The sequence below is a fragment of the Helianthus annuus genome, chromosome 9 (assembly GCF_002127325.2).
Source record: "Helianthus annuus cultivar XRQ/B chromosome 9, HanXRQr2.0-SUNRISE, whole genome shotgun sequence".
Taxonomy (NCBI): domain Eukaryota; kingdom Viridiplantae; phylum Streptophyta; class Magnoliopsida; order Asterales; family Asteraceae; genus Helianthus; species Helianthus annuus.
In genome coordinates this window covers 120,702,449-120,730,233 of record NC_035441.2, presented here as the reverse complement: position 1 = coordinate 120,730,233, position 27,785 = coordinate 120,702,449, and the positions used below count along the sequence as shown (strand labels likewise).

General features: G+C 41.6%; 3 protein-coding genes across 3 annotated transcripts; 1 reads left to right on the top strand and 2 right to left on the bottom strand.

The window, feature by feature from the left end:
- The first annotated feature begins 6,129 nt into the window (after positions 1-6,129).
- LOC110878423 (probable adenylate kinase 7, mitochondrial) lies at positions 6,130-7,921 on the top strand. Its single transcript, XM_022126724.2, has 4 exons — positions 6,130-6,542; positions 7,055-7,195; positions 7,305-7,421; positions 7,516-7,921. The coding sequence occupies exons 1-4, from the start codon at positions 6,204-6,206 to the stop codon at positions 7,666-7,668; spliced, it is 750 nt and encodes a 249-aa protein (XP_021982416.1). The 5' UTR covers positions 6,130-6,203; the 3' UTR covers positions 7,669-7,921.
- A 626-nt stretch (positions 7,922-8,547) lies between these two features.
- On the bottom strand, positions 8,548-13,230 carry LOC110878422. Its single transcript, XM_022126723.2, has 8 exons — positions 13,099-13,230; positions 11,412-12,678; positions 11,073-11,328; positions 10,465-10,689; positions 10,201-10,374; positions 9,926-10,114; positions 9,270-9,383; positions 8,548-9,129 (listed from the first exon to the last, which is right to left on the bottom strand). Exons 2-8 carry the CDS (start codon positions 12,623-12,625, stop codon positions 8,800-8,802), a joined length of 2,502 nt encoding a protein of 833 aa, XP_021982415.1. The 5' UTR covers positions 12,626-12,678; positions 13,099-13,230; the 3' UTR covers positions 8,548-8,799.
- A 10,748-nt stretch (positions 13,231-23,978) lies between these two features.
- LOC110874605 (myosin-6-like) lies at positions 23,979-25,588 on the bottom strand. The gene is made up of 3 exons (XM_022123153.2): positions 24,833-25,588; positions 24,458-24,748; positions 23,979-24,389 (listed from the first exon to the last, which is right to left on the bottom strand). The coding sequence occupies exons 1-3, from the start codon at positions 25,586-25,588 to the stop codon at positions 23,979-23,981; spliced, it is 1,458 nt and encodes a 485-aa protein (XP_021978845.2).
- Between the last annotated feature and the right edge of the window lie 2,197 nt (positions 25,589-27,785).

Sequence of the window (27,785 nt, the reverse complement as noted above, 5' to 3'; positions counted from 1 at the left end):
GACTTAGGGTTACTATGTATTTTAATTAGCTTTACTTGAAATAGTTCGTTAACGGGTCGCAATCACAAAGCTTAGGTGTCAATCGCTATCAACGTTGTAAACAACGGACCATGATACACTTCGTTACTTTGGACTAACAAATCCTACCAAAAGACAAAGCATAAATACGTGCATTCATTTCACAAAGTCAAATTTAATCATTCACTCGACAATTTGCAAATTCAATACCAACGTAGGACAATTGTCTAAGATTCAAACGCAATTCAAGTTGTCACAAAACAATCAACAAAACATAGTAAACCCTAAATCTTACAAAAGTCTACACCGGGGTGAAACCTCCAAGAAATTAGCCGCTCATGGTGTAAACGGTACAATCAACGGATGCACAAGACTTCAATTGGATCATCTTGGAGCTTGAGGATGGATGGTGGAATGATTAGGGTTTGGAAACGGTTGGTGGTGATGGATGGATTGAAGGTGATAGAATGGTTGTGATGATGATGAACTAGGGTTTGAAATCAAGAAGATGATGATGCCTTTGTTCTTGATTCCGGATGTTGATTCGAGTTCTTCAGCGGATGGATTATGGATTGGGGATGAATTGGTGATGAAAGATGATTGATAATTGGCTCCAAGAATGTTTTTCAAACTCCCAACAAGTTGTAACTCCCGTATTCAATGAGTATCAACCAATAGGAATCGGAATAAAACCCCACAACCACAAAATTCGCGTTTCACGATTTGAGAGGCCGTCGCCGACGGCCACCAACCCGTCGGCGACGGGTCCTGGTTTGTTCATCTTGTTCCGACGGCTTATGCACCTGGATACGGGCAAAACTAGCCTACGGGTATTTTAAGGGGGCGTCGCCGACGGCTTGGGACCCGTCGGCGACGGGTTCTCAAAACTTGATTTCCAGCTTTGCTTGTTTCGCTCCCGTTTGATCCGTAATGCGTTCCAATGTTCCGGTTTTCAATCCGGTGACCCGTAAAGCTCCCGAAAAGTTCCTTAAACTCCATCAAACCTGCAAAACACATTCTTGATTAAAAGTAGGCTATTCGAAACTAAAACTTACGTAAAAACGTTAAGTTAAACAATAACAAGCACCGGTTTTCAACCGCGTATCAGTTGCCACCACAACAGATGTTCAAACTCACCAACAAATCCAAACATTACAACAAATGGCATCTTCCTGTGGTTATCACCAGATGCCAACCATTTCTTCAGCAGCCCAGTCACCTCAAGCCTACTATACTGCACGTCCTCCAACTAATCACGGCTACAACACTCGAGGACGTCGAGGTGGCTATCATGGGGGATACAACAACACTGGAAATGGCAACTAAAATAGTAACTTCAGAGGAGGAGGTCTTCGTCGTGGTGATAACCATAGTTAGTTCTCATGGACCTCTTCACAAAACATGGTTTATGGTTCGTGCAACCGCCGTGGAATTGGACCTATTCCTTCTGACTGCATTAATCATGATCCTTCCACAATCCATAATCTTCCACAAGCCAGTTATGCAGATTATCAGTCTCACCAGGCTTACCCAGCAACTCTACATGGTTCCCTGATACTGGAGCCACTAATCATATCACACCAGATTTGGCAAGTTTGGACAATTCTAAGGCATATCATGGTAATGATTTCCATTGTGCTGGTAATGGTAATCGTCTTCCTATCCTTCATATTGGTTCCTCAAAAATTCCTTCTTTAAACAAACCACTTAACATGTCCAATATTCTTCATGTTCCTGAAATTAAAAAGCAACTTATATATGTCCAACAATTCTGTTTTCACTGAATTTCACTATTCATTTTTTGTTATGAAGGACGCGTCTACACACACTACCCTCCTGACGGTGCAACGCCCTGCTTTTTTTGTACATTCCATAAATAGAAAGTCTCGTTTGTATTTCCATTTTTGGAAGTCTTGTGTTCTTGTAATCGCCCTTTCGTTGTAATCGTTGTAAAGTCCGAGATTTGGATCATAAATAAAATTCGTATTCCTTTAAATTCATGTTATACATACTTCATACTTGTTCGTACATTTGAATTCGTGAAACAATTGATACAATGTTCATAATTCTTGGAAACTATGGGTTAAACTTGTAAATATGTGAAACATACGAATCATACGTTATTTCGCCAAGTTGGACAGATTCATCACAAGTTACTAAAACAAGCATATCTCACTTATTTCTCAACCTTTTGCTTTGATTCTTTTTCCTACTTGCTTGGATTGAACTTAAGAACATTTCCACAGGTTTTCCATGGAATACCAAGGTCTGGAATGTCACCAAAAAGGCTCTAAAGTGGACTACAACTTTCTGTTTTAATCTAAACTTTGTTAATCTTGCTTAAACTTGAGTTATCTCATCTCAAATCTATGTCCTTATGCTTATAACCACATCTATGGTTAGTTAGGCTTAAAAACAAGGTTGAGACATGTAAACCAGAGGTGTAAACCTCACAAACTTTCTGTTTTGTTTAGGGTTTTTATCCACGAGTGATGTTCAAGCTTAAAGCTTGATGATTGTGTGATTTAGGATTAGCTTGGGCTATCCTACTTGAAAATCTACACATTGATTGATGTTTTATCATAGATTAGTTGTTCTTATCCCATTATTACTTGTAAGTTCATGACCCTCCTTGAATGTTCATAACATCAAGTGTAGTGGTGAACACCTAGAGGTACCTAAATGGAAGACTTGTTCTTCCTACCTCCTACATGACTTCTATGACACAAAAGAGGTTCCTAAATGGAGGATTCATCCTCCTACCTCATGCTTGAACTATTGGACTTGTTGATATATTACATAATCTATATAATACTTATATATGCTATCAAAATATTCGAACCTTTGATGATGAATTTGTGTTCATTCGTCAAAGTACTAGATTACATCATCTAAGACCTAGTAACTTGTTACGATTCTAATGGGTATTAAACCTATGAAATCATTCTAACCCCTATGGGTTTTATAGTGTCAAGAACGAGTACTAAGTCTAGATGATTATTTTCTTGTATACTTACTTTGTTATACTTTAAATTCCAAAATCTACACATCTCTTAATCTTCAATCCAAACCCATTCATACGCTAAATCTCATTAACTCGTCAATACTTGGATAATCGGAAGACTTACCAATTTTGTGAGTACACTTGACCCATTTTCCTTTTAAATACACTTTGGGTGCAACATGTTTTACTTGTTAAAATGCACGATTCACAAACATGTTTTATTCATTCAATCCTTATACATGCTTTGTTATGCTTAGGTTCATGCTAGAATTCATACTACTTGTTAACCCGCCTTAACAATTATAGCGCTATAGGAGTAGCACACCACCCGACAAGGTTTTTGTTAAGTTATATTCTTTACGGTCTCGATATTGTTATATCGAGGGATGCTATTATTCATTCTTTACGGTCTCGATATTGCTATATCTAAGGATGCTATTATTCTTGTGGACACTTAGGTTTGACGTTTAGTTATGCATGATAGTTTGACCTTGTATACCAAATTGCTATGTTGGATTGAAAATACTTTTTATACATATGTCACGAGTCTAAAACTAGTGTACTCGCCAATACTTTTGTATTGAACTATGCTTTTAAAACATGTTGCAGGTTTAACGATGCTGTTGGTGATGCATGGAATCTAGTAGGATGCTTAGATACACACTTTAAATTTTGTACTCCTATTGTATTGTATTTCATTATTCATGTTGTTGTATTTGCTTCAAATCCTTGTAATTGGTTCTTTAGAAATGGAATGAAATTTATTATTTAAATACTTGTCACAATTATTAGTGTTATGATGTCTCGAGTAATCTATTTTGTTTCACTCCGATGTTTCCGTCATCGGTTGGGGTGTGACACACGGGCCCCAGTGAATATGGACTCTATACTCTCTTACTTTTGCTTCTTAAATCCATTAATAAGCACGCATTCTCTACCATTCGCACATCTTCTGACGTTTAACACTGAAGGCTTGGTCATCCACACGAGAGTCTCTGCAATTTATGCTTTCTAGTTAATCCTTACCTGTAATAAAACACCGAATTCAATTTCATGTACCGCCTGCCCTATGGATAAGTCAACAAAAATGCATTTTACGTGTTATTAATTTTCGTAGTGCACATCATTTTGATCTTTTATATTGTGATGTTTGGGGCCAGCACCTGCTTTATTCTCTGATGGTCACCGGTATTTTTTGTTTTGTGTTGATTATTTTTCTCGTTACATATGGATTTTTTTCCTTTGACTAACAAATCGGATCTTTACAACACATTCACAAACTTTGTTCACATGTTGAACTTCAATTTAAAACAAAAATTAGACAAGTTCAAATCGACCAGGGGGCAAGTTGAATTTAGACCTTTGGGAAGTTTCTTTCAGTCTCTTGGTATAATCCATCGATTATCGTGTACACATACAAGCGAACAAAACGGCTTCGTTGAGCGCCGTCATCGACACATTGTCGACATTGATCTCACCTTTCTTGCACAATCGTCTGTTCCTAAACGGTTTTGGCACTATGCTTGTGACACATTCGTTTATCATATTAATCAAATGCCATCTAGAACATCCTTCAACAAATCTCCATTCAGACATCTCTTTCAGAAACATGCTAACTACTCTTTCCTTTGAGTCAATTGTCAATGCTTTCCTCATCTTCCACCCTTGAATCCTCACAAAATGGACTTTAGGTCCACATCTTGCATTTTCCTTGGCTATAGTCCATAACATAATGGGTATTCATGCTTCGATCAAACAAATGTTCGCATATACATCACTCAGTATGATCTTACATTGAGCTATTATAGTAATCATTACATTAAACAGATACGTGATTATTTTATATAAAAATTATACGATGAATCTTTATTTCGTATTTTATATTTGTTCAGCAAGTGTACATGAATACACAATCACTTATTCCACAAGTATTGGAGTGATTTTTTCTCTCTAATAGAGGCCAAATAAGTTGGAATTGGATTAAAATATCTTAGTTGTTCGTGTGGAGTAGACTACAAATGTTACTCGTGTGAACCACACCTTTATGACTCCGCTATAACGCGGGACTACCACTCATTTTTCTTCCAGCTGTCAAATCTATTATTTAAAACGTTTAACCACCACACTTTACTTTCATTGATGCCCCTTATGTTTGGTGTTATTTACAGCTTCCCTCCATCTTTTTTTGAAGTAGTTAGGTATGCATCAACCTTTTACCAAGTTTACATAACTGCTTTTTAGGTTTGCTCACTTGAAAAAGAAAAAAAAAAGTTTGTTTCATATCTTCTAATAGTGGACGTGTTTTTTCAAATTATCCACTTTAGCTCTCATCTTTTCCGTTGTTAGCAGTGACGAAGCTTGAGATTTCCGACCAGGGGTCGAAAACGTATATACCCAAAAATTTCTATAAAACGGGGGGTCGAAAACGTATATACCCAAAAATTTCTATACGAAAACTACATACTCTGCACTACTGAGCGAAAAGTTCGGGGGGTCGGCCACCCCCTCCCGCCCCCACTATGCTTCGCCAATGGTTGTTAGGATCATCATGTCTAATAAAATTTAACGTCAAATGTCTTGATCAATACCTATATCATTTATAAGATGATATTAATTTAAAATTTTATCTCTATACGTAAGATACTCTTAGAATAATAAGATGTTTGGTTTCAAAACTTTCAAGCTAAAGGATTTAAACTTTAAGGTTATAACAATAATCACTTCGAACAATTTCTTGAGTTGTTTTCAAAGACCCTTTTCACTCATATAGAAACACCCATAATCGAACGGTTCTTCATATGTCTAAAAATAAGAAAACAATAACACAAAAAAAGTCCGCATTTGATCATTTCAACTGAGACATTTTTCAACTACGATATCAAGAATACGCCATTCATCAAATTCAAACTGACTATAAGTTTTTATTCGTTGCATGACACGGTTTTCTCTTCTTAAAATTTATATCCATGTCTAAGCTCTAAGCTTTGGGTAAACAAACTATTTATAACTCTTTTTTAAAATATATTTGGGGCAATATTACAACTAGAGAAAACTTGAAGGGCATTGTCTGTAAATAACTTCTGTGCTTTATATCGTTATTCGTTAGTTCCCTTGCCCTAATTCCGTCACTGAAACCCTGATTTCTGTCAGTCGCTAAAAATCAAAACCCTCATCAGCCGCCATGGCCACGCTATCTCGCCTCAGAGTAGCCGCCGCCACCGCCGTCGCTTCTCTTACGCGACTCCGGCTAGCTCCGATCACCCGCCGCTCGTACGGATCGGCGGCTCAGCTCCAGTACGATTACGACGACGATTACAATTACGACGAAAGCTCGTCGGAAATGGAGGATTCTCTCGGATCGGTGTCGGGTCGGGGCATTCAATGGGTCGTTATGGGTGATCCGTTTACCAACAGGCAAATGTACGCTGAGAAGCTTGCACAGCTTCTAAAAGTGCCGCATATTTCTATGGGAACCCTAGTTCGTCAAGAACTTAACCCTAGGTCCTCGATTTACAAACAGGTTTGTTTTATTATTGTGTTTAATTGTGTTTTTTACTCGTTAATTGTTTTAGATCTTGTTGTTTTATGTTTGATTAAACTGTGGACGTTTATGAAACCCTAGGGTTATGTTAAAAGGTTTGATTTTGAGATTTTATGAATTTGTTAATTATGATGGTAATTTATTGTTTTTCTATCCAATATTACTGTTAATTTATTGTATTAGACAGTTAGATATCAAATTTATTCATAGTTATTAAAGGCGCAAGGCGCACTCAGGGCGATTTGTTGGGCCCGGGGCTTTATTTGCGCCTAGGCGCGTCTGGGCGCTCGCTTTAATAACTATGACATGAATCATAGTTATTAAAGGCGCGAGACGGGCGATTTGTTGGGCCCAGAGCTTTATTTGCGGCTAGGCACGTCTGGGCGCTCGCTTTAATAACTATGAATTTATTATTGTATGGCTTTACATGAGTTCACTTCATATAAAATCAGACTGAAACTCATCCCTTAGTGTTTTTTAATCAAACTTAGATTGCGGATGCGGTGAATCAAGGCAAGCTTGTGCCCGAGGAAGTGATTTTCGGTTTGTTATCGAAGAGGTTGGAAGAAGGGTTCTACAGGGGTGAAACTGGCTTTATTCTTGATGGAATTCCTCGAACAAGAACTCAAGCGGTAAGTTCTTGATATGTGCTTGATGTGATTTTCTTCAAGTCATTGGTATATTATCTTAACGTCTTTTTTAAGAAAAAGAAGCTAATAGATGGTTGTTTATTTCCGACAGGAGGTTCTTGACCAACTTGCCGATATAGATTTGGTCTTAAACTTCAAATCCACTGAAGCGTGTTTGCAGAAGAAACTAGCACATTACCAGGATATTCATAGTGTGCACAGGTCAATGGTACGCTCAAATCTAAACATGATGAATAAGTAGTCTGAATTATAAGACTTAAATGTGGGTTTATGTTGAAATTTAATATCAACCTTATTTGCAGAACAAGCCATTGGAAGACTACTACAAGAAGCAACAAAAGCTTCTGAATTTCAACGTGGCCGGTGCGCCAGGAGAAACATGGCAAGGACTACTAGCAGCCCTTCATCTTCAACATATGAATGCTCTCAGCTCTTCGCAGAAGTTGAGTGTATAATTCTTGCAGTTAACTACTTTATGTCCGGCGAAACAATATACAAGTATTATGAGTGTAATATAGTTTTGTGGATTTAGCATTCGCTAATATATCCCGAGTTACAGTTTTCAAGAGAATAATTTTCTTTGTTCATTTAGTCCGACCCGAGTGTTGGTATCATGTAATCTGTAATGTAGTAACAGACATGACCGAGAACCATATTTGGTCTATCAATTTTGTGCCTTACATAAGTTCAAGTTTGTCTTTTTCTTTATCACATGTTTTTTTGTTTTACATTTTAATTAATGAAAGTTGGTAGAAGAGATTTTCTAGGCTCAATCAGGTCCAACTTGGATCTAGGATGGCTGTGCAATGCACCTAGTCTTGGTTAGAATGCTAGGTATGGCTAGCCCATTTTGGCCATCAACTTGCTTTTAATATGATGGCACAAAAGTCAAGACATTGACTTGACTATAATGCAATTAAATGATATGCCTACTTTCATGGAAATCTACAAATGTGTATTCACCAAGAGTCTTCTTTGGTGGAAGATGGAATTCTCAAAAGTGTGTATTTGTAGCTTCTTTGAAGGGTTGCCTTTTATTTTATATCAAAACTCTAAACTGCACCAACTTTTGTACCAAGTTGTATGGACTTTCATGCACACATAAATTAAACATTGACAAGTGTGATGAGCGAAATGTTTGAAGCCCGAGTCAATTGAACCGCCGTCAAGATAATTGATGAAGGGTTGAACTTGGTAACTAAGTGCCGCCACAAAACGGTAGGAAAAACAACTCCATGCAAATGAAAATGCACCAACAAATAACACTAGGTGTTTTCAAATGCCAAGTAACCCTGCTACTGTTGCTGGTTTGCGTCGAAAATTATGCTAAGAGCTTTGCTCATATAGCGCACGTAAAATTACATAATTGCACATACCATACATCATAGGAAGGCCATTACAAGTTATAACTTGATAGATAATAATATTTGTCTTCAGAGTTGGTAAACAGGAAGCTAACACTCACTCAATAACAAAATATGATCTGCCCACTTATTCCATATGCTTGTAAATATTTACATCCGCCTTTGATCCAACGTTTTCACATCTTTTCAGAATATCACAGCCTTCAAAACTCACGTAAATCACTATTCGTTATCAACCCATACCTCTTTAAGGAGTTTATATCGAAGATTACTTTGGCTGCCCGTATCCTTCGATCTCCAGATGGTCTTACTTGTAGCACGTGACCCCCGAGAATTATCAATGATGGCAGTCAAGGGTGAACTCAATTCATCAAGTTCATCATCACTCGTGTTTGACTTTCTCATGATTGACCCACTGCGGGTCAACTGAGTTCGGCTCACACCTTCTCCTAGTATGTGTCTGATTGAAGACGCAGGTGGAGGGTGATATACAACTGAAGCTGCTGCACATGGGAGACTGGTCACACAATCTTCACCACCCTCAAATGAATCCTAGGAAAAAAAAAATTGAACCCGACACCAGGTCAATACTAATGAATGAACACATTAGTTCAATCTTTAACTAGTGTAAGAAATCTTTATTGTTAAGTTATTCAAATTGTATTTAAATTGCATTAATTAGATGAACTTACCTCTGAATCTAGGGCCTCAAGCACCACTGCAGGAATGGGGTCCGGGCAAAACTCATCAGGGACGAAAGTATCAAGTATCTTCTTTATTAACGGTGCACCAAAAGTAGGACATACCTTCAAATAAAAAAAATTGTTAATGCATTATTGTGTGTCCGTTACTGTGCGAATAGGCTAGACAGAGTGTGTGTTGTATATGCATTTGTTAGATAGATAGATGAATGAGTTAGTCAACGCATGAGTGTTGCGTTTGACTTGACACATACGTTGATTGTTACAAAACATATGTGACATGCGTTGATATGTGTAAAACGCATGAGTCATGCGTTTTAGCTCCCAACGCATGTGTAAGGCTTATATACAGAAAGACATGCGTTGGATAGGAGAAGTTTTTAGAAGTTGGAGATTGAACACACGTGTTCTCTCCATGAGCTTAAATGATGTAAACTCTTTCGGTATTAATAAAAGTTGTGATGGTGCCGTTATGCTGCCAAAATTTATACGAATTTGTTTATCTTACTGAAACTTCCGTCTTGAACGTTATAAAACACGAATCCGTAGGATTACGATCCGTTCCACGTATTTTAAAAAAAATAATAATAATTAGGTTTGTGAAAGAAAGAAGAAAATAATGTAAATTTATCATCACAATAGCAAACCTCTTTTCTAACTGTGCTACTTAAAAGCATATCCTTAGGAAGCATCATAAGGTCACTCAATGCATTGAGGAGATGAAAAGATTTGAATGACGCGTCATCTTTTGATCTCACGTCATCGTTCTCGTCGTCAAACACATCGTCATCATCGATACCAAATAGATCCGTCAGCCACCTTGACCAGTTTCCTATCTGTATTCGACCAAAAAATACACATTAACCGACGCTAAATAACACGTTCAAAGTGACACATGAAGTCGTTAACTTAATTTACCGACCGCGTTTTTAAGTTGTGCACCGGCACCAAAACTTGCCTTCCCTGATGAAATAGGAAGGACTCTCGCATCACTGATCGGGTCCGATACAGGGTCGGTTGGAGCCTCGTCAGCAGATTCACGAAGAACTGCGTTGAACATAGCGACATCTAATCTAGCCATGCATTGTTCCATAACCTATAAAAAAATAAGAAAAAAACTATTATAAAGCACATCTAAACCGGTTGGTGATATGAATTAAGATACTGTAAATTTCAATGAAGTTACCAATCTAGAAAGAACAGGCAAGCAACCGCAATCATGTCCTTCAGCTCGAACGGGACAGATTCTTTCACAAGCATCCATGAAAGCGGTCTTCCAAAGCTCCATTGAAAAGTTTGCTTGTTCTTGACTACGTGGAGTGGATGCTTTTTTAGAGGATTTACTAGATTCGGAATCTACAATTCGTACGATAGCTTTTGCGGCTGCAGATTGCATATATGGGGTAAGAGTCTGCGACATTCAACAAGAGAATCAAGTTAGGAATATATATATATAATCTCTATCGTCGTCATCAAGTATGCCCATTTGGGTTATATTTAATCTCTAAATGGTCAAATGGGTCAAAAATAACTAAAAAGACAGATCAATTGTGGTGAAAGTCTCTTTAAGTGCTTACAAATATTCACAACCTCCTAAAAAATTATATCTTTTATTTTAATAATATACCTAATGTAATATTTTTTGATATATTAATCGTTTGTGTGTCGGGTCAACCCAACCCGGTCTAACACGCACCAAAATTATACGTTTTAACCTGAACCCATTTTGCCACTTGTAACAAAAAGAAAAAAGAAATTAAAATCTTAATAAAAAAAATGTGATTATATAACAACCTGCCACCATACTGACTCGATGATTCGTGAAAAGATCCAAGATTCAACTTTTTCCAGGGCTGAGGTAAAATTACAAGGGTTTTCCCACTCATTAGGAATTCCATGAATACCAATTCTACCCTTGAGTGAAGATTTTATGCCAATATTACCCTTGATACCCCTTTTTTTGCTTGAAGAATTCGCTTTGTGCTCTTGCTCGAAAGTTACGTATATGATTGCTCTCAGTACAACACAGTTTGACATCCAGAAAGTCAACCTGTGTTTAAAAAGCGACGGTGTATAGTTAACTAAATAATATCCATAGTATTTAAGGAATTTGTTTTGTTCACAACAAAGTACCTTGGAACGTCATTTCCGCAAGCTTTTGCAACCAGAATTAATCCTGAAACAATACTTCTTGCGGAACTTGCTCTCCGGGATTGAGAATTCTCTTTACATGCATGCAGGTACAGCCTCGAAAGACGCCTAGCTGGTGCATGAACTTTACTAATTGAACTCCCGTGTTCCGCAACTATTGAGTAAAGACCGACTTCGATAGCAGCAGCTTCTCGAAGCTCACCTTCGAGACTTTGCACTTTGTGCTCCAATTGTTGCAATTTGCTTACATCTTTGACTTTTTCCCCAATCTTACTAGACCTCCAAGATCCGTTGTTATAGCTTGAATCCAACGAAGAACCGGTGGATTTCACCTTTCTAAATCGATCGCCACTTATGCTGGGCTCATCTCCCATGATTTGACTTTTTTGTTCATTTTGACTTTCGTCTGTATTTGATATAAAAGATTGTTTGCCAACCACATCACCGATCCGCGATTCCGTTGCCGTCACAGAGCCCGTATCTTCATCTGTTTCAGCCACTGATTCAGCAACCGATTTTTGAGGATTTGAACTTACGTTTGGCCTTGAAGTCAACGACGTTGCAGCCATGGAAGACTGTGAGGAAACGTCATCGTCAGTAACGGAAGTACTCTCGGTTTCTTCGACATGTTCCCCGTTCACTACCGACTCAGACGAGTTTCTATCCATTGACGCAGATCTCACACGATTATTTTTGTCAAACGCTTCAATCTTCAAAAACAGCATCGGTTGAACCGTATTACTAAAAGCCCTCTTGCAGTTCATAGGCACACTAATCATCAACCCATCTTTCACAACACCGTACTCCGCAAAGTCCACAACAGCAGTCGCCAACAACTGGCCTTTTACGCTCTTATCCCTCCGCGGTTCATACATATTAAACTCTATACAATTTTTCAAAAAAACATCACCGTCTCCAGCCTTAATCGACAGTTCTCTCAACAACGTCAAATTAAGTTTAAAAGATTCATTAAATTCAATTTTACCATCACCAACACCAGAACTAGAAACCAGTAAAGGAGTCACTGCTTTCGTAGTCCCCGAATTTTTTTCGCCATGTTCCCATTGAATCAAAGCGGAGCGAATCGATCTCAACGATTGCGACGGAGGCCATGGTTTAATCTCTATAATATCAATTACATAATTAAGTTGAACAGATGGGCTTTTCTTGATCTTTGTTTTCACCCCTTGTACCATTTTTATGTTTTTGTATGTCTTGAAAATGCTATGGAATCACAATAATCTTTAACCTAGAACATATAAGTATAACAAGTTGAGGTAACAAACAAACAAACAAACAGAATCTGCAATAAATGCTAAATGTCTGGCTCATAACTTTCCATGATCAAGAAACAAGATAAAAATCAAAACTTTATCTAAAATAAAAAAATTAATAATCACTATAAACTTGTTATTTTGAGTTGAAGTCTCAATGATCAAGAAAGAAACAAGATAATTCTTGAAATAAAGAAAATAAGAAGAGTTGCAACTGTAGAAACTGATCAACCAGAAAAGCCCTAATCATCAAATTAGATAAAACCATCAAATGGGATGAATAAACACAAGTAAAGATACTTTAACAATGGCTGAAAATAGAGGAATAATGAAGCATCCAACGACCCATTAGCAAGAAAATTGAAGCATATGAAGAAAAGTGTAAAGGAACTTACATGAAAGGAAGCTTGAAAAATAGGTAAACTGTGAACACAGGGAAAATATCATCTGAGTGACAGGATTATGACTTCTGAGCAGAGATGGAAAGAGAGAGGGGTGTGAGTTTTTTGAGCTAAAGTTGGGAATTAAAAAGACAGAGAACTTGTTTTTTTAATTTGTGTCCTTCAACTTCCCTTTTTGGCCAAAAGAGGACGGTTATAAATTTCAAACTAAGGGTATGTTTGGCTAAGGTTATTATAGTTAAAAAGGACTTTTGAGAAAAGGACTTTTTGAAAAAGAGTTTTTTAAAAAAACTGTTTGGATTAGCTTATTGATGTAAAATGACTAAAATGGACATTCTTTTAGATATAAGGGGGGTAAAGAAGGGGTATATTGGTAATTTGTAGTTTGAAAAGCTAAAAGCTGGCCAAAAAGTCACAATATTGTGACTTCTTGAAACCTCCTTTTTCTTCTTTGCAAAAAGCCATTTCTAAAAGGACTTTTGGCTTAGCCAAACACAAAAACAACTTATTGGCTTTTTGATAAGTCAATAAGCCAATAAGTTGTTTTGAAAAGCTTAGCCAAACATGCCCTAAGTTGAATGTAATGAATCATTAACTTATCATACCAGTATCGTCCGATCTCAAATATCATTAACATTGTGTTATGTTTTGTCCATATGAGAGATATTGAGCCATAAGGAATGCATTGCCTCAAATATTAGCTTTAGTAATAGTGGAAATCCGTAAAAGTGGTATGAGTGCAAATCCTTGCAAGTGTAGGGTTATGTGGTATTTAAAGGTAAAAAGTTGTTCAAAAAACATTTAGGGGCTGTTTGTTTAGCTCTTAGTGGTTCAGACCTCTTACTAGTTCAGCACTTAATGGTTCAGACTGTTTGTTTCATGAGCAGGTGTCTGAATGATTCAGACATTTGCCTCTGAATGGTAAGCATTATACTGAGTCTGAATTGTTAAGACCTCTAATTTGAATTGGTCAGACATTTGCCTCTGAACGGTTAAGCATTATACAGACTCTTAATGGTTCAAGTCTCTTACTGGTTCACCACTTAATTGGTTCAGACCTCTTACTGGTTCAACACTTAATCATTCAGAAGTTGCCAAACAGCCCCTTATGGTTAAAAACTTAATAGGGTTTTTATTTAACTTGATACTTTATCCTATTCCAAAAATAAGGATTAAGTTGTGGTTTACTTCCAATTCCCCATATTTAGGGATTCATTATTCACTTTTTTTTTTTTTTGAACGGTAAATTTGGATCACTGACGAATCACTAGAGTATCCTCGTGCCACTAGGGAAACCACCCGATCATATCCATCTCCACTAGGCAATAATGGCTATACACCAATTCAGGAGGAAACCCAATATATTTGGGAAAAACCCCCTTATGGGAATCGAACCCATGACCTAATGGTCATAAGCCTTATCTCACCATATTTAGGGATTCATTATTCACTCTTAATATCCATTTTTTATACTTTTGTATATGAAAGAAAGAGACTGGAATGAAATGTGGAGTTTTTAGTTGAATAGGGACAAATATGGAAATTGAGATGCATGAGTTTTTAACGGATGTAACAAAATTTAGAGATAAAGATGGATTCAGTTAAATTATAGACAGTGAGGATAAATAATCTAATGTAAATGCTTTAAATCAAATAGATAAAAACCGAAAAGAACTATAAATCTCTATAGTATAAAGTTGTTACTGTCTTTTTTTGAGTTTTAAAACACGAAAATTAAGGATCTAATCAATGATTAGTGTCCTTAAGTCTACTTTTAAATGGATTAAGATTTTATCTAACATCTTTTGCTAAAACTATGGTGAGGAGTGTTCATAGTTCGATTTAAAACCACAAAACCATTCAAACAGTCATTCGTTTGGTCTTCACAAAGGATTATATAAAAATATTGGTGGTTGTTTAGGAATTTTCAAAACTGTACCAAATGATTTGGTTTACGATTTATATTCAAATCTGGTCCAGAAAAGCGAACAAGACCATAGGTTTTTAGGTTGTGTTTTTTTTATGTTTACTTGAACTTTTAACCACTTAAACTTAGACCACACACATGATTATGCTTTGCTTAACAATACAATAAAAATGTGTGTATTTTAAGTTGTAACCATTGGAACATTATCGCATCCTTATTTTGTCATACTTATGCAAATTTTAGTATGACGGGCCTATAAGCCAATCGTGAGGACAAACTAAAGCCAAACCCGTTACTGAAAAAATGTTTTGGTTCAGTTTTAGTTTTTAATGGGTTGGTTTTGGTTTACAATGGTCGAAAACCATTACTAACCGTTTAGCTCATGGTTTAACCTAAAACCTGGCAAAACAACTAGACTGTAAACTCTAGTTAGTAAAAAACTTCATAATATCATTCTTTGGGTATTCAATTGTACAAAACTTTTGGTAAATAAATCTATTCCTTAGTTCTAAAAGTTGCAATATAACATTAAATAGATAGGTAATAATTATACGACTTTGGATAGTTTCTAAAGTAGTACAAACAAACACTTATTATTGAGAAGATAAGGGGGTCATGTGGTCATGTGCGAAACTAAAAGGGGATAGTACGTATGAACATGGAACATGGAGGAGTGACATTAGGGTAGTTGAAAGACATTACTGTTGTATGAGTAAGGTTTACTCGAGTGCGGAGGAACGTGTAACACACGCTCTAACTACTCCAAAGCAAGTGTCGGTGTAACAACGGCCGGTGAAAGTTTGGTGGCGGTGGGCGCGTGGGTTACGTTGAATTCGCTGACGCGCACATACTTGCTGTTTCCAACCCAGTAATGTGTTCCCGCTCAAATAGTTAACTATTTGTTATTATCATTATCACTCTAATAATAAACCAAATTTATGTGGACCTTTTAAGGAGGGCTGGCAATTGGGTACCTGTTAAGACATGATTAGACCTGTTTGACTGAAAAATACACCTTTTGACTTTTTTAATTTTTAAAATAATTAAAATTACAATTCTATGATCTTTCTTTATTCATCTTTGTACATAAAACATAAAACTGTTTTATAAACATGAGGTAGAAAGTAGTTAAACAAGTCGTAATCATGTTTGAAACTTATGTTGTGCGCACCGTCAGAAACCTGTTAAACCTGTTAAGACACGATTTGCCAGCCTTACCTTTGACTATGTATTACAAAACGACACCGTTTCCTCCATATAAATTTGTCCACAAGTAAATAAATAAAGGAGTAATCTTCCGTTTTGCTCCCTGTGATTTGGTTGTTTTAACGATTTTACCCCAATCCTTTAAAAATAGTCATTTTACTCCCTGGTCTATGAAGTTTATCTCTATTTTACTCCCTGCCCCTAACGCCATCCAATTCAACTGTTAAATCCTGGTCACATGCCCCTCACATGAGGGGCATTTTAGTCTTTTCCCATCCCAGATCTGAACCAGGATTTAACAGTTGAACTGGATGGCGTTAGGGGCAGGGAGTGAAATAGAGATAAGCTTCATAGATCAGGGAGTAAAATGTCTATTTTTAAAGGATTGGGGCAAAACCGTTAAAATGACCAAACCACAGGGAGTAAAACGGAAGTTTACTCTAAATAAAGTGATAATATTAGTGACTTAGGTATGACGGCGGGTTAAAACAATCGGCTTCATCGGGATGCTTTGATACACCGTAGCAATTTGCTATCGGTTATAAAGCAGGACATAGCGGATTCAGGATTTTTTTTCAAAGGGTTTTTTTAGTAGATTATCATTGATTCTAGGCTAATTTTTTTTAAATTGTACAAGGTTTCTACTAATTCTTTATAATTTTTTTTTCAAACTGAAAGGGTTCTCAGACTTTCTCGAAACCCCCTGGATCCACCCTTGAGCCGGGATCAAGTTTTTGGCTTGTGAAGGTACCCGCTTCACCCTTATAACTCAGGGTCTGAAGGGGTATGGTCCCAAAAAGTCGCGCAAACCTCATAACAGGTTGCACGTGAGACCATACTCCTTAGCATAACAACTTGATAATAACAACCTCGCGCAGCTCACATCACATTATGACTTACCCCGCGCGAGGAAGAGCACATAATAAACTCAGACATCAACACTTAGCATAAAAACAATGGTATAAATGGGCACACTAGCCCCGCGCGGGTTAGTTGCCATCAAACAAAATCCTCTCCATTGGAAGACGCGTTGTTACCTACAGAGGTACACAGGGTACAAGTGGCAGTAAAAAGAGCCAATGAGCGTCCAGCAGGCTCTGTTCAATCGTGCGCCACGATCCCCTGACGATAAGTACACAAGGACGCCTACATGGCACCAATCAAGAGACGGGGACAACTGTCCCACGATCTCCACTTGTCTGCTGATGACAGAAGGACAACAAGGCCGACAACAATGACACGTGGCTCCAATCAAGGTGCGCCAGCACCGACGAGCATCTAGAAGCCACTAAGCGGTCGAGGCCAGCGAGGCAAAGAGCATATTCGTTGTTGTCCGTTTCTGGCCCAAGGCCCATCAGCCCACAACCTCTTATACCTCTCCGGCTATAAATAGAGACCTTCATTCCTCAGGTTAAACATTCTATTCCCTTGGCTCTCACTCTTTATACTTAATTACTCTCAAAGCAGTCGCTTATTCTCACGCCGGAGCCTGGTTAAGAGGGAAACCCCCACATTCCCCTCTTAACGAGTAACGGTGTTCTGTTTTGCAGGTTGATTTACCAGTCGGAGCTCAAATACCTCAAAGAAGATTAACCTCTATGATAGGAACATAAACCCTTCTAATTAATACCCTAATTAGATCACTGTTTCTTCATTGGCGCCCACCGATTTTTTCTATAACCACCCTCATCTTCTTTTATTTGAGCTTTTGACATCCTTTCCTTCGACTATGACTGGTCAAGGAATCATCCCAGAGTTCGGTTTCGAAACCAACTCTAACACGGCGTTGGGTGAAGGAGTCCAAACCTTCCAAGCCCAACAAATCGAAGAAATCGGCGAAGTCGAAATCAACAATACTGGGGGTCCGCGCGGGAGCTTCACCCGTATCACACAAGTGGTCACCCCAGGAAACGGAGAAGGACCTTCGAACTCAGCGCCACCTCAAAATGTATCTGCATTACTTGGCTTACCAGAAGGCGAAACCCCAGCCTCATGGTATGCCAAGAACATCGCCACTATCAATGCAGCATACCAATCGCTCATCGCTCATCGCGCAGCAAGCAGTTTTGACGGCAGAACCGTCCTTGGTCACCCCTCCGAGTCAGGGGTGCGCCAAATGCCACCACCAGCCAATCTACAAGGCAGAACCAACAGGCCTCCCCCTACAAGACGTTTAAGCGTACAAGACACGCGCGATACAAGAGGGGAAACGGATAGTTACTATGAATATCCGTCGAACCTTCAACGAGGCCCTGTTCACAGCCGGCTCACGCCGCGCAACATGAACAATGAATGGGAAGAAACCGACCCATATGATCCTACATGGGAAGGTGACGAAGAATCATCAGTCTTCAATCGTTTACCAAAAAACCATGAGTACTATAAGCCAAGACAACACATTGGCTACACAGAAGAAGCTGAACGAGATTTCCGCCTGGCATACAGACCAGCGGAAGCTGCGGAGCACTCCAAGTTTATCCCAAAAATCGCACTCGCACCGCTCTCACGAGAGAAGTTACCCCCAACCGTTGGGAAATTCAATGGGTTGACTGACCCAGACGATCACGTCAGAACATTCACGAGTGTGGGCTGCATGGGAGGTTGGAACATGCCCATGTGGTGCCACCTGTTCATTCAAACTCTTACCGGAGCGGCTCGCGCCTGGTTTGACAGCCTTCCACCCGGAAAGATTAAGTCATGGACAGATTTCAAGACGCAATTCTTAAGCTACTTTAGCCAACAACGTCGCTACCAACGCGACACAGCCGAAGTAGAAGATATTTGGAGAAGAGATGGTGAAGCTCTGGAGGACTTCATCACGCGTTTTAACAAAGAGTGCCTGGAAATAGGCGGCGTCAGTGAGCAACTCATGCGCTGTCACTTCAAAAAGGCTATACGCTGCGATAGTCTCATTAGAACCATCACAGGCAAAGATGGAATGCCGAAGGAGTGGGATAAACTGATGGAAGCCGCAAAAATCGTCGCGCAAACTGAGGAGTCCCTTGCTGGTGGAAAGGGCTACTACCCAGAAGATTGATTTTCAAGAGGAAGTACGCGCGACAACAACAACAAGCGCAACAAATACAAGAGTCATGACTGGAAGTCTGAGAGACCAAGAGGCCGTGACGACAGGCCACGTTACAGAGAAGATGCGCGAGAAACGATTGACCGAATCGGTTACAAGAAAGCAGTCAGAGACGACAATCGTGACAAACACTGGACTCCGCTCACAAAAACTCCAAAGGAGGTATTGATGACGGAGAATGTCGATTTCAAGGCGCCAAGGCCAATGACAAACAAGAAAGGGCAAGACCCTAACTTGTACTGCGATTTTCACAAAGATTCAGGGCACCTAACCGACGACTGTTACAGCTTGCGCCAGGAAATCGAGAGAGCGCTCAAAAGCGGCAAACTAAGCCATTTAGTGAAGAATGTACGCAAGGAAACCCGTCAACTCCAGCGCCATGATGAAGGTAACCACAAAAAGGTCCGACGACTAGAGACTCACATGGTCAACGGACCCAGGTACAGCGCGAAAGAGAAAGGCAAACGCCCTTATGAACCTTCGTGGCAGGAGCAGCAAGTTGTATTTCCAGTAGTGCGTGGCGGACCTCGCGCCACACGTCCTGTGGTCATCACCGGCATAATCGGGCATTATGAAACTGACTACATATTCATAGACCCGGGAAGTACTGCCGACATCATTTATGAACAATGTTTCAATCAGCTGGATGAAGAGGATAAAGCGCGACTCGAACCTGTCGACTATCCTTTGTCTGGATTTTGCAACGAGATGGTTTTTCCTCTCGGACAGATCAGTTTCCCCGTCACGCTCTCTGACGGGAAACACTCAAGAACAACAAATGTGAACTTTATGGTAATGCCAGTGAAATCGAGGCATGATGTGCTTCTTGGGAGGGAAACACAAGGCGAGCTAAACATGGTGACGTCAACGCCTCATTCTGCAATAGGTTTCCCAACCAAAACAGGAGTCGCAATCATATACGCCAAGAAAGAAGTAATGTCAACTGAAGAGCTACGCCCAACAAAGGCGGCAAAGGTCTCCACGACTGAGCCGGAGAAATGGGTTTTAAACCGAAAATACCCCGAGCAGACCGTGACAATTGGCCACGCCATTTCGACGGACATCAGAACACGTCTGAAGCAACTGCTGTTTCGAAACATGGATATATTTGCCTGGACGCCGGCAGACATGACCGGTGTCCCGCGCAACATCACCGAGCATTGCTTAAACACGTACCCATCTGTCGAGCCAAAGGTCCAAAGAAGGCGCAGCCTAGGGGCAGACAAGACAAAAGCAATGAACGAGCAGGCATGTGAGCTGCTCAAAGCCGGGATCTTGCGAGAGGTAAGATATCAGAGTTGGGTGGCGAACCCTGTGATGGTCGAAAAATCAAATGGCGGATGGCGCATGTGCGTAGACTACACTGATCTCAACAAGGCGTGCCCAAAGGATTGCTATTCCTTGCCTGAGATCGATAAAAAAATAGATTCTCTCGCGCCATACCGATGGAAGTGCTTTCTGGATTGCTATAAAGGATACCATCAAGTGCAGATGAAGCTAGAAGATGAAGACAAGACAGCATTCAGAACAGATCTTGGAATCTTCTGCTACACAAAGATGCCTTTTGGTCTGAAGAACGCAGGCGCGACATATCAACGCTTGATGGACAAAACCTTCGCAGGTGACATCGGAAAGCACATTGAGGTTTATATCGATGATCTAGTGGTGAAAAGTCCCGAGGAGGACCAAATGTTAAAAGACATCGAAAAAACGTTCAACTCATTGCGCAGCGTAAATATGAAGCTAAATCCAGCCAAGTGTTCCTTTGGCATGGAAGAAGGGAAGTTTCTGGGCTTCATTGTCACAAACGGCGGTTTCAAGGTGAATCCAGAGAAGGTACAAGCTATAGAACGAATGCCCTCACCGAGAAACATCAAGGAAATGCAACGACTAGCCGGCCGGCTGGCCGCGCTAAATCGTTTTCTCTCCAATCACGCCGCAAAGTCATATCCCTTCATCAGTACACTGCGCAACTGTGTAAAGAAGCAAGAGTTCAAGTGGACACCGGAGGCAGAGACAGCTTTTCAACAAATGAAAGCATGTCTGATTGAACTGCCCACCCTTACGGCGCCATTTGAGAAAGAACCCCTTGTACTATACTTGTCATCCTCGGATAAGGCAGTAGGGTCCGTGTTGCTAGTGGACAGAAACGGAATTCAAACCCCGATTTATTATGTCAGCAGGGTACTCACAGACCCAGAGACAAGATATTCCACGATGGAAAAGCTAGTGCTTGCGCTACTTCATGCCTCCAGGAGGCTGCGCCGATACTTCACCGGGCATGTGATAACCGTGCTGACAAACTTCCACATCGGAACCATACTACAGAAGCCTGAGACGTCAGGCAGATTGGCGAAGTGGGCCATTGAGCTGGGAGGCCACAACATCTTGTATAGGCCACGCCCAGCAATCAAAGGTCAAGTTCTAGCCGACTTCATCACAGAAGTGCCGGCTGATAAAATCAAAGAATGCGAGATGATAGAGACTCCCAAAGAAGATACAGAGGAAACTTGGATGCTTTACACTGACGGGGCATCAAATGAAGATGGCGCGGGAGCAGGTTTACGTCTAGTAAGCCCAGAAAAGCACGAGTTTACTTACGCCATTAAGCTCGACTTCAAAAACACCAACAATGAAGCTGAGTACGAGGCTTTTCTGGCAGGCTTACGCCTCGCCATCAAGATGGGAGCAAAAAACTTGCGCGCACATGTTGATTCACTCCTGATAGCCAGTCAAGTAAATGGCATATATGACGCGAAGGGAGAAGTCATGGCTTTATATCTGGAACAAGCGAAAGAATTGCTCCAACAATTCAAAACCCACAAAGTCATACATATCAATCGCTCAGAAAACAAGCCCGCAGATGCCCTGGGCAAACTCGCCTCGACTTCCTTTCAACATCTCGCCAAGGATGTAAGGATAGAGGTACTCAAGAACCCGTCAGTAGTGCTGCGACAGGTGAATGTGATCGAAACAGGGCAAACATCGTGGATGACCCCCATCATCCAATACTTACAAGAAGGGGTGCTTCCCGAAAACAAAGCGGAAGCAAGAAAGATCCAAAACAAAGCCCTACAGTACGAAATGAACAACGGTATCTTGTACCGAAAATCCTTCCTGGGACCACTACTGCGCTGTGTGGACCCCCAGGATGCGAATTATCTGATAAGGGAAATCCATGAGGGGATTTGCGGCATCCACTCCGGGCCACGGATGGTAGTCGCGAAGATCATGAGCGCCGGTTACTACTGGCCGGGTATGCATGTTGACGCAATGAAGGAGATCCGCAAGTGTGACTCTTGCCAGAGGCACTCTCCAAAAACGCTGCGCCCTAAAAATGATCTTATCCCCGTGTCCACCGCATGGCCCTTTCAACAATGGGGAATTGACATGGTGGGACCTTTCCCGGATGCTCCCGGCGCCGTAAAGTTCATCATAGTAGCTGTCGACTACTTCACAAAGTGGGTAGAAGCCAAAGCCCTTGCATCCACCACAGCTATGATTGTGCGCAAGTTCATATGGGAGCACATCATATGCAGATTTGGCCTCCCGCTCAAGATCGTGACAGACAATGGCACCAACTTTGCTTCGGACGATCTTAAGAGCTGGATGAAGGAGATGAACATTGAACACACTTTCACCTCCGTTGCGCACCCACAAGGCAACGGACAAGTGGAAAGTGTGAACAAATGCATCGTCGAAGGGATAAAGGCCAGATTAGGAACAAGGCGGCGCGGCTGGGTTGATGAGCTTCCAAGTATTTTATGGGCTCATCGGACCATGCCAAAGACAAGTACCGGCGAGACCCCTTTCAGCCTGGTCTATGGCTCAGAGGCGGTAATCCCGGCGGAGATTGGCCTGCCTTCGCCACGCATGACAGCGGTCAACGCAGTTGACAATGAAGCGGAAAGGCGTCTAGACTTGGACCTGTTAGAAGAAAGACGCGAAATCGCAAGGATCAGAGAGGCCAAATACAAAACCCAGCTGGAAAGGTACTACAACACAAGGGTTCGCATTTGTACCTTCAACCCAGGGGAATACGTCTTTCGCGACAATGAAGCATCAAATGCGGAACGTCCAGGGAAATTGGCACCTAAATGGGAAGGCCCATATCTGATTCATGAGGTCCTGGGCAAAGGGGCCTACAAATTGCGCACCTTAGATGGCCACATCTTACCAAGAACTTGGAATGCGCAACAATTGCGCAAATGCTATATGTAATCTTTTCGGCCTTGCGCCATCTTTCAATTCACTACGCCGGCTACGAGCCATTAGCAAATATGTATGAAGGCCTAAGAGCCAACTTCTGACTTGAATGAAAACATACGACATGTTTTTCTATTACATTTTTTCGTTACAAATGCATGTTAAACTTTTGATTAGCGCGAAAACACTCCAGCATTTCAAGGTGGTTCAAACCACCTCCAAGGTCCTCCGAAAACAAAGCGCGAGACCGGGTGGCCACCTTATACTTAGAAAACGCTTCCATTTATTCGAGCTAATTTAACATAAAGTTTTTATAACAATGCAGTAATTGCAACAGAAAAAACAAAAGGTTTCATTAACAACTTGCGCAACTGCGCAGCATCATACATAGAGTATCAAAGAAATTACAAAGGCACCAATGCCTATCAACTACCTACTCCACAAACTATCCTATTCTTCGCGACGATCATCACCATCATCTCCGTCGTCTTCACCATCATCGTCATTGCCATCATCATCACCGTCGTCACCGGCGGGCTCTTCGTCGGACAACTCGACGGTAACTGGTGGATCGAGGACTGCCTTAAGACGCTGGCACCAGTCGTCTTTCTTTAACGATTCGACAACCAACTCCATGATAGGCAAGGAGAGGTTGTCATAGGAATTTTCAGCACTTGCCAGCGCAGCATCGGCATGTTCTGTCACTGAGCAATGACTTGTGTCAAATTCTTGCCCAAGCATTTGCTCAACATGATCAGCACACTCCAGGTAGCCTCCCCGATGACCCACCGCACGCGCCGCATCTGTCAGAGCCGCTACGGCGCGATCTAGCTCGTTCGCATTTAGGATGGAGTTGGCAACCTTCAACAAAAGATAAGCATTAAAGAAAACTCTTAAAACAATTTAAGAAAAAAGCATAAGGCACTTACCAACACTACTCCACGAGTGCGCATCCACTCCGCTTCTGAGACAAGTGTATCGACGATACCTTGAGCCTCAGAGTAGTTGGTTTGGGCCACATTCAGCGCGGCAGTGCTCACAGCACGCGCCTCCTCCGCATCAGCGGCCTTGACCTTCTCAGCCTCAAGGTCAATCTCCAAAGACTCGCATCTGTCGATTTGCTCATTCAAGCGACGTTTGAGTTCCGCTATCTCAACGTCCTTGGCGTGGAGATCCTTGTCCTTGTTGGACAATTGCACCTTGGCTTCAGTCAGCTCAACCTAAAAATTGGCAAACGCCTTGAGAATTGACTTAAAGAAATCTCATAAACAAAACAGGGAAGAGCGAGAATGAGTAGAACTAACCTCCATCTGCTGCTTGGCAGCTCTTTCACCCTGCGCTTCCTCCACCTTTGAGGTCAAGTCCGCAACTTTAGCCTCAAGATCAACGATCTTCTGTCGTAGCGCATAAGCACGATCGTTGTCTTGGGCGCATATACGCTTGAACTCGGCCTTCTCCTTGGCCAGTTGCTCCTCAACATTGTGGAGTTTTTTCTGCAGCCCCTCGCGGCCCCATTCTTCAGCCTTCTTGTCAGCCTCAAACTTGGCTCTCTCCTCACCAAACGCGGTTTTCGACTTTTCGAATTCAGCAATACGTTTCAGCATACGCTCGCGATAAGCCTCCCAGTCGGCGCGCTCCCTAACCATCGTTCGCCATTCGCGAACTATTTGGTGGTTGGCAGCACGAGCGTTGGCCTCACCAAGAATATAAGTACGATACAACATTTCGTGAGGTTTCGCCCTTTGCCGATGGACTTCAGCAGGTGTAAAGGAGTTCAGGAACCACTCGCGCGCAGGGCTGAACTCGATGAAAGTATCTTTCTGTTTTAAACTCCAGGGGGCTTGATGAGGAGCGTCCCCACGCTCTTCTTCGGTGTAAGTCTTGTAGTAAATATCCCCAACGGTGTCCTTCGCACCTATCACATTGGGGTTATAACCCCCAGCTCCACCAGAGCTCGCGCCGCTTGAGGAGAAGTGGCTGGAACCTTTGGAAGTAGTAACAGGACCGGTGTTGGTTGGCTTGGTGACCTTAGGACCTGGAGGTTTAAGAGGCTGATCCATAGCCTTTTTCGCCGATAACTCCTTCTCCAAGGCCTGCTTCCTCGCCACTTCAGCCAACCTCTCCTGCTCCGCCCTACGCTTCCTTTCTTCTTCCTCCTTCCTTTTCCTCTCCTCCTCCTTCCTCTTCTCTTCTTCTTCCTTTTTCTTCTTCTCCTCCGCAATCTTCTTCTCCTCTTCTTTCTTACGCGCCTCCTCCACCTTTCGCTGCGCCTCAGCCGCCTTCGCGGCGTCCTGGGCTGCAGTGTCAGTAGGCTTGACGGTTATCTTGGGCCTCTTTACCCCAGCTTCACTGAATGTAACCGCCTTTTCAGGGGTCTTCTTCTTGATCTCTGCAAAATAAGGCAAGTGTATGTAAGCAAAGAGGTTTTTTAGAAAAGAGAAGAAAAGAAGAACATACCAGGAGAAAATTGGTACAACGAGCGCAGCCTGCTTGTCTTCCCTATCGCAGGTATCACCACAGATGTAGGCGCAGAAGCCACACCAGTCGTAGCCTCGCTCCTACCCCTCTTCCGCCCAATAAGTTGGGCACCAGCATCTTCCTCCTCTTCTACATCTTCGGGAAAACTGGGGGTCGCGCCAGCATCTGGGTTACGAGAACCCGCGCTCCCAGAACTCTTTGACCCACCAGCACCAGCTTTTCCCTTAGCTGCATGTGATAAACCTTCACATGAGTCACTGATGATCACATAATCATCCAAGTCACGTTGACGAAGGCGAAGAGTACCTTTGCCAGCAGCAGTTGTTGCGCGACTAGGGCCAGTGCCCTTGCTGGTCACCTCCGGCTCCGCCTTCTTCTTCTTCTTCACAGGCTTCTTCTTTTTCTCCTCTGGGTCAATCCCCAGGTCGCGCAACACACCTGCAAAGATTTTAGACCAAGAGCTTAGCTCGCCGCTGGAAGAACCTACAGACTCATCGCTGGAAAGATAGAAAGTCTCTTTCCCAGCGAGAGTCACAGAGCGCAATGGACGAGGTTTAGGGTACTGCGCACCTTCAGTAGCGGTTGGCGGTGAAGCGAAAGCATCAGCAGCAGGAAACATGAAGTTTCCTCTAATCTGGTCATACCAGCTTTCCTCGTCATCGCGCAACGGGCGAACGCCCATGGAGCCACCAAAGGTAGTGAAGGCAGCTTGGTAGAGTTGCGCTTCTATAAATAAAAAAGGGTAAGAAACAATTGCAGCAAATCTACTTAGAAAAAGAACAAACAAAGATCTAACCTTGATCGCCAAGCTTTAGCACGGGAACTTCCCTGCTGCTAGGTGACCACTGGTCACTCATCTTGGCTGCAACTAAAACATTTTCCCCAAACACTCGGTTCGGGGTTGGGGTCAGCTGCTGGTACCACAAAGCAGTTTTCGGGATCGACAGATCTTCCTTGGGTATGGCCTCAGTCCATTCCCTAAAGGTCATAGCAACCGGCACAACTTCTTCCCTGATGAAGAAGAACTTGGGTTTCCAGTCGTGGAAACTCTTTGGTGGATTTAACAAGATCTTCTTCGCCGCACCTCGGCTTGCAAACGAAAAGAATCCCATTGTCCTTTGCAGTTGGTAGAATGCTCGAAATTTGTCTACGGATGGCTCGATGCCATGAGATCGGCATAGGAACTCGAAGTGTCTCACCCTCACCATCCCGGGTGGGCTCAACTGAGATATGTGAAAATTGTAATAAGAAAGGATACTTCCCAGAAAATTGGTCGCCGGCAATCGGAAATTCCCTTGAAGAAAGAGGTCTTCATAAAGGGTAATGTAACCGGGTGGTGCATCAGCCGCGGTCTGGCCTTGAGCCGGATACCGGGCATCCCACTCCGGTGGGAATCTAAAACTTCGAACAATCTGTTCGAAAAGACCTAAATCCCACTTGAGGATAGGAACTGGTCCCTCCTCACTAACAGGAGCCTCTTGATGCTCTTCACTCATGTTTACGAGAAAATCTGGAAAAAGCTTGAAGAAAAAGTTTGAAGATTCAAAGAAACCTTGAAGAAACGAAGAACACTTTGAAGATTCAAAAGGTTTTGAGAGAAAAGTGCAGAAGAAACGAAGAGAAGTGAGAACCTCTCACCTTCTCTTCGGATATATATACCCATCGCATTTAATGCGATGGGTAACCGTGCCGCATTCGCCGCAAGGGCAACCAACGAGAGGTTGCCACGTCGAGCGGAAAAGCAGGGACGACGGTTACCACGCGCGCGTGGCCCTCACT